The sequence below is a fragment of the Stegostoma tigrinum genome, chromosome 6 (assembly GCF_030684315.1).
Source record: "Stegostoma tigrinum isolate sSteTig4 chromosome 6, sSteTig4.hap1, whole genome shotgun sequence".
NCBI lineage: Eukaryota > Metazoa > Chordata > Chondrichthyes > Orectolobiformes > Stegostomatidae > Stegostoma > Stegostoma tigrinum.
Window position 1 is genome coordinate 76,759,871 of NC_081359.1, and position 13,003 is coordinate 76,772,873.

Below are 13,003 nucleotides of genomic sequence, written 5' to 3' on the forward strand. Positions count from 1 at the left end.
GTCTCACTTGGATCCCCCTTATCCTTCTAAAGTCCACTGGGTATAGACCCAGAGTCCTCAAAAGTTCCTCATATGTTATGCCTTTCATTCCTGGGATCATTCTTGTTCCTAGTCCACTTGCGTATTTAAATCCGCACCCCCCCCCCCACCCCCCATTTTCATGGTAACCTTGCCTTTCTTACACACCTTTTCTATCTCCTGGTGTATCTTGTGCCCCATATCCTGACTATTGTTTGGAGACCTGTACATAACTCTAATTATGCTTTTTAAAAAAATTGCAGCTCGTCAACTCTACACACACAAATTTTACATCATGTGACCTTACGTTGTTTCTTGCTATTGATTTAATTTCATTTCTTACAAATAAGGCAACTTGGCTGAAACAGAGGCGAGACTGGCGGTTCAACATTCTGGGTTTTAGATGTTTCAGGTGAGACAGTGAGCAATTTAAATGGGTGAGTGGCTTGTATTACTTGTTAGGGAGAATGTCACAGCTGCATTAAAAAAGAACACCCTGGAGAGCTCATTCAGTGAGGCCATATGGGTAGAACTCAGGAATAAGAAAAGTGTAATCACTATGATGGGGCGGCATGGTGGTTAGCACTGCTGCCTCACAGTGCCAGGGACCCGGGTTCAATTCCAGCCTTGGGCAACCATCTGTGTGAAGTTTGCACATTCTCCCTGTGTCTGCACGGGTTTCCTCCCACACCAGGCTAGGTGGATTAGCCGTGATAAAAAATTGCCTGTATGATGATGGGTTTGGGTGGATGCTCTGAAGGTCGGCGTGGACTTGTTGGGCTGAAGGGCCTGTTTCCACACTGTCAGGATTCTATGATGGGGTTATATGTAGGCCTTCCAACAGCCAGGAGATAGAGGAACAGATCATGGAAAGATGCAAATTGTTTTTAGTTGGTAATTTTGACTTCCCAATATTGACTGGGAATCCCATAGTTCCAGGGGCTCAGATGGGGCAGAATTTGTTAGTTGCATCCTGGAAGGTTTCTTGAAACAATATACAGATAATCCAACTACAGAAGAGGCCATATTAGACATGAGCCCAGCCAGGTGAGTGAAGTTTCAGTGAGGGGAGAGGTTTGGAAACAGTGATCATAACTGTGCAAACTTTAAGATAGTTGTGAATAAGGATAAGAATTGTCGTTGGGTGAAAGTGCTATATTTGGGGAAGATCAATTACAACAGTGTTAGGCAGGAACTGGAGAAACCAGATTGGGGTGACTGTTTGAGGGTAAATCCACATCTGACACATTTAAATCTTTTAAAGGCCAGTTGATCAGAGCTCAGCAACAACATGTTCCTATGAGGATAAAAGATACGGATGGCAAGATTTGGGAACTCTGGATGACAAGAGATGTTGAAAGTTTAATCAAAAAGGAAAGGGAAGCATATGTAAGGTTTAAGAAATTGAAATCAAAGCAGGCCCTTTAGGAGTATGAAAGAAGCAGAAAAGAACTTAAACAAGGAATTAGGAGGGGCTAAGAGGGGCCATAAGATGTCATTGGCAAGTCATTTTATATTAATAAGAGCCAAAGTTTAACTAGGGGAAGGGTAGGGCCACTCAAGGACAGAGGGAATTTATGCATTGTGCCTGATGAAGTGGGTGATGTCAATGAGTATTTTGCATCAGTATTCAACAAGGAGAAGGACTTGGATGATGGCAAGTTTAGACAGGAATATGTTGATACTCTGGAGCTTGTCAATATTAAGGTGGTGATGGTGTTGGGTATCTTGAAAAGCATTAAGATAGGTACATCTCCAGGCCTGATGGGATATATCCCAGATAGTGAATGAGGCAAGGGATGAGATTGCTGGTGCCTTGACAGAGATCTTTGTATCCTCTTTAGTCAAAGATGAGGTCCCAGCAAACTGGAGAATAGCCAATATTGTTCCTTCGTTTAAGAAGGGCAACAGCGATAATGTAAGAAATTATAGGCTGGTGAATTTAGCATCAATAGTAGGGAAATTAATGGAGAAGATTCTTAGAGAAAGGATTTGGAGAAGAATAGACTTATTAGAGATAGTTAGGATGACTTTATGTTGCAAAATCTTGACTTGAGTTTTTTGAGGATGTGATTTGACTATATGAGCCTTTAGGAAGGATTTGTTTGTCCTTTTTTTCTTGAAGAGTAGTGTTATAAACCAAGGTGTTTGCTCCATGGGAAGCAGAGTAAATAGCTTGCATTTTTTAAAATTAAAGAAAGCCTAAATTAGACAAAAGTAGCATGAATGGATAGAGTCAGGCTCACCAAGCCCAAAAATTTTTGTTTGCTTTCAGTGGTTGAAGTTGGAGTTTTGGAGTTGAATCAACTAGACACAGCTGTGTCTCTGCTGCTGCAGCAAAAGCTTGAGTTCTATTTCTGTGCTGCGAGATTCATTCTGTTGGTGTTGTTCTCCTGGACTAGAGGACATAGCAAGGGAGAGAAATCTGTTGTGATGAACTTGCCATTGCCAAAGGTTTGTTCATGGGATGCTGCTCTATTGGAACAGTTGATAAGTAACAGTTAAATATTATTTTCTCAGTATTTCTAAAAGGCATCTAGGTATATGGACAAGATATGGACGGAAGGGTTTAGAGGGATATGGGCTAAATGCTGGCAAATGAGACTAGATTAATTTAGGATACCTGATCAACATGGATGAATAGGACCGAAGGTCTGTTTCCATGCTGTACGGCTCTATGACTATTTCTTTAGAGTTTAAATTATGCCAATTTTTTTTTTTGCGTGTATTTTAACTGCAGTGTAAGAATAAAGTGTTTTACTTAACTCTGACGACCCATATTTTCATCCAAATCATTTTATCTAGATATAAGCAACAGAAGTCCCAGCACTGATCCTTGCAGAACACCACTGGTCACAGATTGCCAGTCAAAGAAACACCCCTCCACACAATCACATTCTGTCTTCTATGACCAAACCAATAATGCATCCAACTTGCCAACTCACCATGGATTCCACGCATCTTAATCTTTTGGACCAGCCAACCACAAGGCACCTTATCAGATGATTCTGCAAAGTCCGTGTAGACAGTATCCACTGCCCTACCCTCATTAATCATTCTTGTCATGGTCATGGACCAGACCATGACGTAAAAAACACATCAAGGAGATAGTCTAGATCCTAACTATTATCCTAGTTAAAGACAAATGTAAGGTGTTACGTTCCAGATATGATTCAGTTGGTCAAACCACTAGGCCCACTTCCTCAGAAGGGTCACCGGACCCGAAACATTAACTCTTTTTTCCTCCTCCACAGATGCTGCCAGACCTGCTGAGCGTTTCCAGCAACTTTGTTTTTTTTTTTGAAACCAGGATGATGCCTGGACAGCATCAGCTATAAGGAGAAGTTGGACTAACTTGGATCGTTTAAGCTGGAGCATCTGAAGCTGAGGGGGTGACCCAAAATTATGAGCAGCATGGATAAGGTGAATAGTAGAAGTACTTTTCCCTGGATGGAAATGTCAAATAATCTGGGGCATATGCTTAAGGTGAGAGAGGGTAAGTTCAAAGGAGATGAGTGAGGCAAGTTATTTTTAAATAAGAAGGTGGTAGCTGCTTGGAACACAATGCTAGGGGAGGTGCAACAGTCAGATACAAAGTTGAAGAGGCATTTTGCACGGGCAGGGAATAGAGGGATATGGTCCACATGCGGGCAGATGGATTAGTTTAGAATGGCATCACCATCAGTGCAGACCGGTGGCCTGAAAGTGCATGCTCCCACACTGTACTCTTCTATATTCTCAGGGGGAATTCAGGTTTGAAGGAAGCAAACTGGTAAATGGAACTAATGAAGTAGAATGCAAAAAGAGAAGGCACATGAAGCAATGGCAGGTATCATATGAGATAAAATAATGTTACCAAAGCAGAATTAAAGGCTCTGTATCTGAATGCAAGTAGTAGTCACAAAGAGTTGATTTGAATGCACAAATTGAGGTAAATGAACATATTGTAATTTAATTGCCATTATGAAGATGTGGCCACAGGGTGACAAAGTCTGGGAAGTGAATATCTAAGGTTATTCTGCACATGGGGTGATAAAAGAAAAAAGGAGATGAAATAGTACTTTTAATAAGGGACAAAATTCACACATTAGTGAAAAAGGATTTTTAATCAAAGGATCAAGGTGAAATCGGTTTGGATAAGAGAAAGCAAGGGGCTGCAAACTTTGGTGACGTGCTAAATGTGATTGTCAGCACAATTTAACCATGAAGGACTCGCTGACAGCAGCGTCCATAGCAACAAAGTACGAAGATTCGAGCTGTAAGTTAGCTAAAATGGATTGGGAAAATGCACAAACATTTGACTGCAGACAGGCAATGGCTAGTATTAAAAGAAGTATTGTACTACACAGTCTACAACTGATAGACTTTGCTATTGTTTGGTGGAATGTCTAAGAGGCATTTAAACAGACACAAACAGGCAGGGAATAGAAGGATATGGACTATGTGCAGGCAGATGGGGATTAGTTAAGAATGGCATCGTGGACAGTGCAGAAATAGTGGGCTGAAGGGTCTGTTCTTGTGCTGTACTGTTCTATGTTCTAATTAAGAAATACAGATCCGTTACATCACTGTCAGTAGTAGGGAAAATATTAGAATCTACTGATGGCGATAACTGGACATTTAGAAAATAATGGTACCATTGGGCAGAATCAACATGGAATAATGAAAATGAAATCACATTCGATAAATTTTAGGCATTTTTCTGAGGATGTTATTTACAGCATTGATGAAGTGGATTGGGTGTGTTTGGTCATTCAGAAAGCTTTTGATAAGGTCCCCTATATAAGGTGTGATGAAGTTGTTACTTTAAAAAAAGTTATTTTGTCCTAGGGTTTCTTGAAGTGAGGTTGTAAAGGCAGAGATGACAAACTGGCTCCTGGGAACGGTTTAAGTAAATAATTTAGGATGCCTTTGGGTTTTATTTTTGAAACAGTTGGAACAATGAAAGGAGATTGGCCAGTTCTTAAAGATCAGGCTTTCTAGTTCTTTTTAGCTTTAGCAGTCAGAAGCTGTTTGGGGTCCCATAAGAGTTGGAGCTTCAGTCAATGATTCCTAGCTGCTACTTTCTCTGAAATTTCTCTTGATGGTGTTTTTTCTCGGACTGATGAACTGCATGTAAGAATCCGTGTCTGAATTTGCCTTTATGCCAAAGGGTGTGTTTACGAGATGTTACTCCATTTGGAACAGTTAAATAGGAATAGGTATTGTATCTAATATTCAGTTAAGTTTTCCAATAGTTAATTTATTGTAAATTCCTTTTTCTTTTTTTTGAAACAAGGTGTTTAAGTAAATTGTGTTTTGCTTAACATTGAGTAGTTTGACCAGTTGCATCACATATGGAACATGCACTTCATATCTACCTTTAAAAGTAAGAAAAAGTTAGGGTCTAGGCTACCTGCTTAAGATATTTTGAGGGGGTTTGGTCTGGTCCATAACAAGTCAGCAGGTAAAATTAGAGCACATGAAATAGGGGGATAATATACTTGGTTGGATTGAGAATTGGTTAACAAATAAAAAGCAGAGAGTACAATTAAACAGTCAACCATTCTCAGATGGCAGGCTGTCATTAGTGCAGGATACCAGAACTGTTTACAATCTACATAAATAATTTGGTTATGGGGACTAATTGTAATACTGTATTTCAAAACTTGCTGATGACAACCGGATGGGAATGCATTTTGCGAGATGTGTGTAAAGAATCTTCAAGAGGACTTGGGCTTAAGCATAGCAGATGAAACATAATGTGATTAAGTGTAAAGTTGCTCACTGTGGTATAAAACAGAAATAATATTTTTTAAATGGAGTGGGGTTGGAGATGCAGGTATCTAAAGGAACTTGAATGTCTTTGTTCACAAGTACCAGAAGTTAACTATTTGGGTGCATCAGAAATAAGTCTTGCTTTCATATGTTTTCTTTGGTGAGATCACACCTGAAATACTGTATATAGTTGTGGTCTGTTTATCCAAGAAAGAATACACTCGTCATAGAGACAGTGCAATATGGCTCACCAGATTAATCCCTGGGATGGTTAGATAGTTTTCTCAAAAGGCAATATCTGTACTCCCCTGAGATCTCATTGAAACTTACAAAATTCTTCCAGGGTGTGACAGGGTCCATATGGATAAGATACTCCTCCTGGCTGGAGAGTCTAAAACTAGAGACATAGTCTCAGGATATGGAATAGGCCATTTAAGATGGAGGTGAGGAGGAATTTCTTCACTCGGATCTATCTTTAGAATTTTCTATTCCATATGGCTGTGGAAGCTCAATCATTGAGCATTTTCAAGACCGAAATCGACAGATTTTGAGAGTCTAATGACATAATGGAGCACGGAGTCATACAGCACAGAGACAGGGCCTTCGGCCCACCATGGCCATGCCAACAAAAACACCAAAATACACTCATCCAATTTATCTGCACTTGGTCCATAACCCACTATGTGCTGGCATTTTAAGTGCTCAACATCAAGCGATATGGAGGTTGTACAGTCAGGTGGCAATGTGGTAGATGATCAGCTATGATCTAACTGAATAGTGGAGCAGACCCAATGGCTGAATGGTGTCCTGTTGTTACTATGATTCTAAGGGATGGCAATAAGATGACTAAAACTCAGAATCCTATGTTGCATTTTGCACCGTTAGCTTTCTTGGTTAGTTGTACAAATTATTGTATTTTCATTCACAATTTGTAAACATGACTGCTGATTCATTGTTAGTCTTTATAACAATACAGAAAAATATTACTGCATGTCTTACATTTGGCTTTGGAGCTAGGTCTCGCTGCTGCAATGTATGGAGGATTTATTGTCTAAATAAAAGGACATTAGCTATAAAATTCTGATCAGATTTTAAAGCACACCAGTGTCCTTTCTCTCCTTCCCCTTCTTCAGATATTCTATATACTCAACCAGATAAAGAAAGTGCATTATAATTGTTTTATTCAATGTGGCTCACACTTATCTCTGGTATCAATAAACAAATTGCATTCCGGCAATCAAAACAACCAACAAATTTCATTCGTCATCACCAGGAATGAGTGCAGCAATATATTGACAATTACTTAATAACGTCACAACAGAAATATAACAAAAGAGACTACATGTTGTCAAAACTATTTATCCCTTCTTTTACCAGCAGTCATCTCAGTGTCAGTATTACCAGTTACAGTTACAGACTTGCAAAAAATTGAACAACTAGTTTTTGGCCTTTGACCTATACAGGATGTAAACTGATATGCATCATGCTGTGATGCTATGGGTTATTTGCAATGGATATCCTGAATGAATGTGAAATAAAGATATATTATCCAGCCTTAGTCTAGGTTCATTATTTCAATGAAGTTAGCCTTCAAGTATCATTAGTGAGGTCAGGTATGGGAAATCATGAGGGATGTCTATTCCTTAGAAATCTTTTCTAGTCAATCACTGCAAGCCCTCTCCCTTCCTGAATCCTAAATAGCAGGACACAAGCTTGTACCTATTACTGGTTTCCTTCCTCCGCGATGGTAACTTACAATATGGCCTCATTACAAACAGTATGGGATTTGCACTTAGCATCAGAGGTTACTGTTTGCAGATTATCAGAGTAACAAAAAATGCAATCTTACTAAAAGGAAAGACTGTCTGCAAACATAATCATAATGCTATCATCACACGAATAAGGCCACTAAACAGGATTATTTCTCATGGAGATAAGACAGAAAATATATAGGAGCAGACACACAATTTTGTTTGAAATATAAGAAAAAGCAATGCTGCCAATGTGTCACATGATGTGGTACTGAATTATGTAAACCAAGAAGGTCCCAGATTTGTTAGGTTTTTCTGTTAGCTAGGGATGCGCAAAATTCATATTAATGTAAAATCTAAAAAGCCAGAGGTGTAGAAGGGTAAGAAGTGCAGGGTGATAAGGTTACAGGCTTCGAAGGACCATTCAATGACCCTTGAATGTGACTTTTAACCAAAGAAAGGACTGAATTTATCTTTAATCCTCTCCCCCCTAATGTTATCTTCGCAATATCCCAGACGGCTTCCACGAGCCTGAAATGCAGGTATGAATAGACATACGGTCCGTTCAGGTAAACAGGCAGCTATCACCAAAAGGCTTTATTTAAAGTTACTACCCAGGGAAATGAATTTGGGCTGAAGGACAGCAAATGCATTTTCAGCAAATGCCTTGCAGCTAAACAGAGTGAAGGAAGTTTACTTAACTGTAAAGTGAAAGCAAGCATTAATAGATCTATGACTCCTTGGTAGTAACCTGCAAACATAATGTGAGGCCACAGAATGAGCAGATTGAGTTGAGGTTACAATTAGCTGAAAATCTGAGGCTACAAAATGTTTGGAAGAATAATATTTTCTTCACATTTTTAGTATTAAAAATGGAGATTGAGAATGATAATTATAATACAACAATAGTAAAACAGAGCTGAATTGAGGAAAGGAGCCATTGAAATTAAATCAATTTTGGCACTGTAAATCTGTAATGATTTTGATCCATTGGTTTATGAAATTTTGTACCTGCTCCCCCTTTAACAAAAGTGCAGATAAATGCTTGTTCTATTGGAGTTTTGGATTGCCGGATCATTATGATGAGTGTCAGTGATGATAGTGTTTAAAGTCTATAGTGAAAGAGTCCTGTGTCAATCAAAAGAATATTGTTCATAGTTATAATTTGAAGAAGCATGGTCTTTCTCTGGAGTGCTTTTTTTGGGGGAGGGCATGATCTCTTCCTTCTTAAGGAGTTGTGCTGTTTTGCCAATTAACATCAATGAACTTGAACTGAATAATCTCAGTACTCCTAGCTAGCTCTTTCACTGCTGGTTTACAGCCTTCAGGGATTCAACTGTGCTCATTAATGCAAAGTGAAAATGAATATTGTTAAAGAGAGAGAGAGACATATCATGAAGCTTTTCATCTTGGACTGATCAGGTCAAACAAATGCCAAATTTCAAATGACAATTTATACTACTGGTCAAGAGTGCTGATTGGTTGTAAAATTTATGTTGAGTGGATGAGGCATCCAAAGCAACAGAGCAATCATAGTCTGTCCAAAGGCGGCAGTAAGGAAGGATTGACTTGCATTGAATCAGTGCTTTTTAGAATCACTGGATGGATCAAAGCACTTTGCAGTTAATTAAATACTAAAGGTAGTTTTACCAAAGTGGTTAGTTCAGTTGCCTGGATTACCATTTGTGATGCATGTGGTGTCAACAGCATGGGTTCAATTTCTAGAAGTTTACGTAATTATGAGATGCAGGGATAGAATGGATGGTCAGTCTTTCTCCTAGGGTAGGAAAACCGATTATTAGAGGATAACAAAGTGTAGAGCTGGATGAACACAGCAGGCCAAGCAGCATCTTAGTTGCACAAAAGCTAAAGACGTTTCGGGCCTAGACCCTTCATCAGAAATGGGAGAAGGTTCTGAAATAAATAGGGAAGGGGGGCAGGTGGATCAAAGATGGACAGAGGAGAAGATAGGTGGAGAGGACACAGACAAGTTAAAGAGGCAGGAATGGAACCAGTAGAGGTGAGTGTAGATGGGGAGTTAGGGAGGGGATACGTCAGTTCGGGGAGGACGGACAGGTCAAGGGGGCAGGATGAGGTTAGTAGGAAGGAAATGGGGTTGCGGCTACAATTATTAGAGGATACAGTTTAAGGTAAAAGGGATAAGTTTAAAGGTGATGTGAGAGGCAGTTTTTTTTTAAAAAAAAACGAAGACGGTAAGTGCTGTCAGAGTAGGCAGTGGAGACAACAGCAACAGTTAAGAAGCATCTTGACAGACAAAATGAACAGGCAGGGATAAAAGGGATATGGACAGTGTAGAGACAAATGAACAGGCAGGGATAAAAGGGATATGGACAGTGTAGAGACAAATGAACAGGCAGGGATAAAAGGGATATGGACAGTGTAGAGACAAAATGAACAGGCAGGGATAAAAGGGATATGGACAGTGTAGAGACAAAATGAACAGGCAGGGATAAAAGGGATATGGACAGTGTAGAGACAAAATGAACAGGCAGGGATAAAAGGGATATGGACAGTGTAGAGACAAAATGTTTTTAGTTTGGAAAGGCATCATATGTCAGCAGTCTTGGTGGGCCAAAGGACCTGTTACTGTGCTGCATTGTTTTTTGAAATGTGTAGGAAACAGCCAAGTTGAGCACAGCAAACTTCTACACAAACAGCAACAAGTCTGATAGCGACGAGATAACTTATTTTTGTGCTGCTGATTAAGGGACAGATGTTGGCTCAGACAACATAGATAACTTCTCTTTCTTTCTTTGAAATAGTGCCAGGCGATATTTTATACTCTTTTAAGCAGGTTAACCAGTCCTCAGTTCCAAGTTCCATGTGAGAAACAACATCTCTGACAGTGCCATGCTCCATCAGTATAGCACTTGATTGTTAACATTAATTTTGGCCATAGACAGAGTTGTTTGCGTACAAGTTTGATGGGCACAACCTGGAGAAGGACTTGTGACTCAGAATGCTAGAAGTGAAAGAAGTAGATGCAGAGAGAGACTGGCCAAAGTGAAATTTGGGATTAGGTCTTTACTGTCACTGTAGTAGTTTGGACAGGCTAAATGGTGAAAAACATAATTGCAGTAGGCTGTTTGAGCTCACAACAGCATGTCAGTCAAAGCCAGAATATCAATACGAACCATCTATAATGAGATCACAAACAATACAGGGAGAGTTAGAGAGATAAAGACCAGTCTACCTAGCCTGCCATGCACAATTGTAATACCTTGTGCCTCATAATCTAAGTACCACAGACCACCTGAAACTATATGATCTCATGGGACTGCCAAAGAATCGGAAAGGCACGCTGGTCAAGTTCTCTGAGGGAAGACATCTTGTGCAAAGGAAGACAGCTGCGGTTGTTGGAGATCAGCTATCTCAACTGCTTACTTCAGGAGCTCCTCAGGTTAGTGTATTAGATCCAATCACCTTCGGTCACTTCAAAAACAATTTTTTCTCCAACAAAAGTTCAGAGATTGGGAGTGTTCACTCATGATTGCACAGTGTTCAGTGACAATACCAACTTCTCCAACACTGAATTAGCCTGTGTCAATAAAAGGGCAAGGTGTGGGCAACTCTCAGGCTTAGACTGACAAAGTGGCTCATAAAATTTACATCATACAAGTACTACATAATCTCCAATTATACAGAATCTAACCATTTCCCCTCAATTTTCAACATTATTACCATTGCTGAATTCCTCCACCATCAACACCCAGGGCATTACCACTAACCAGAAATATAACTAAACCAGCAAGACAAATACTTAGGCAATAGAAACAGATCAAACACTAGGAAATTTGCCAAGTGTAACTGATGTCAGACTCCCAAAGCCTGTCCACTATTCAAACAGGCACAAGGCCAGGACTGTGATGCCAATGTTATCCACTTGCCTGGATGAGTGAAGCTTCAGCAACACTCGAGAAGCTCAACATTATCCAGGGCCATGCAACTCACTTAATGGGCAACAAATGTTGTCTTGAGAACAACACACACATCCTGAGAACAATGTTTTTTTGAATAAAAATAGGAGATCACTCTGAGCTTGAATCCCCTCAGTACTGACTTTATATAAGAAGTGATGTCACATAAACCAGAAAGGCTTTGCCTGGACAAATTCAGAAAACTGGCAAGGTGCAGTGCAAAAGGCAACCTGCTCCAAAAATCCAAAATTCTGCAGAAAAAGAAGCACCTTTCTATTCATACGCTTCAGTCCTCTCACCACCAGTTAGCCAGTTTATTTGTTCCAAATCGCTTCTCATTTAAATGAATTTGGCTCCTCTGAAACCTTGCACAAGTTGCAAATTCTAAATACGTTTAGTATGATCCTTTAATAGTGGGGATATCAATGTCATTGTCTTCAGTCTCCAATACAGACTCCATCCCAGGGATACAAACTCTATACCTATTGCTAATCACCGAGAACAAACAAGGCTGTTCATAACCTTGGTGTCACATGTGATGCCGAAATTAGCTTTCAACTATCATTTCACATCATCACCAAAACTGTGAAGAAAGCAACAAAATTAAGTAGATACCAGAATTTCAGAGGAAAGAAACGTTAGTAAGCTGAAATTAGAGCAAAACAAGTTGTGAAGCATTTTTAAATTTTGAAGGTACACCACTAGTCTTTCATTTGAATGCGTTTCCCACAGTTTACACATGAAAGTTTTCTCTTACGGTTGGGAAAGGCCTGACTGAATATGTGTCAAAAAATTCAGTGAAAATGAGTACAGTCTCCTGTTTGCATTTTTTTGGAAAGAACAAATATTTCCTTTCCACATAAATGTGTAATCAGAGTAGTGAGAGGTAATGCAATACTTACGTGACAGACCATGAAGAGAATGGGTCCGGACAAGGTTTGAAGGGGTTTTCTTAAATACTCTTTTTAACAGATAAGCACGTTCATTCAGACTATGGAGCAAAACAAAGCACATGTAAGTTCCATACATTTTGAAGTGGTAATTCAAGCTTTGAAACTAGTATGAAAGTCTTAACCTATAAAAGTAAACATCTGGAACATAAATTCAAATTAAGAGAATGCTCACAGTGAGCTGCAAAGTCCAGGTGACTTATTAGGTTTGCAATTAAAAAGGGACAATCCCTCAGTCAACAATTAACATACCAGGTGTTGATTAGCACATGCTAACAATGAGCGTGGTTTCTGTTAATTGATTGACCACAAAGAAAACAAACCTTAAAGGGCTCTTGTGGTGCAGTGGTAGTATCCCCACCTCTAGACCAGGAATATTGGGGTTCAAGTGCCACCTTCTTCAGAGGTGTGTCATAACATCACTGAACAGGTTGAGATAAATAAAACAAGCCTTCAATTTAATGGTTCCAGGAAAAAAAATGTCTTTACAAAGGTCTTGATGGCTACACCAGTTTAGTTCTTAAAATCAATTAAGGAAGTTCCTATCAATTACTTGACTTAGTTCTTCCAGAGACTCACTCACACTAGA

At 39.5% G+C, this 13,003-nt stretch overlaps 1 protein-coding gene across 4 annotated transcripts in view; it reads right to left on the minus strand.

The window, feature by feature from the left end:
- Positions 1–13,003, minus strand: part of atp8a2 (ATPase phospholipid transporting 8A2) — a 498,882-nt gene that overhangs the window by 8,339 nt on the left and 477,540 nt on the right. For all 4 annotated transcript variants that reach the window (XM_048533131.2, XM_048533132.2, XM_059646682.1 and 1 more), the window contains one exon: positions 12,367–12,455. In XM_048533131.2, coding sequence (XP_048389088.1) covers positions 12,367–12,455 — 89 coding nt within the window. The remainder of the gene's footprint in view (positions 1–12,366; positions 12,456–13,003) is intronic.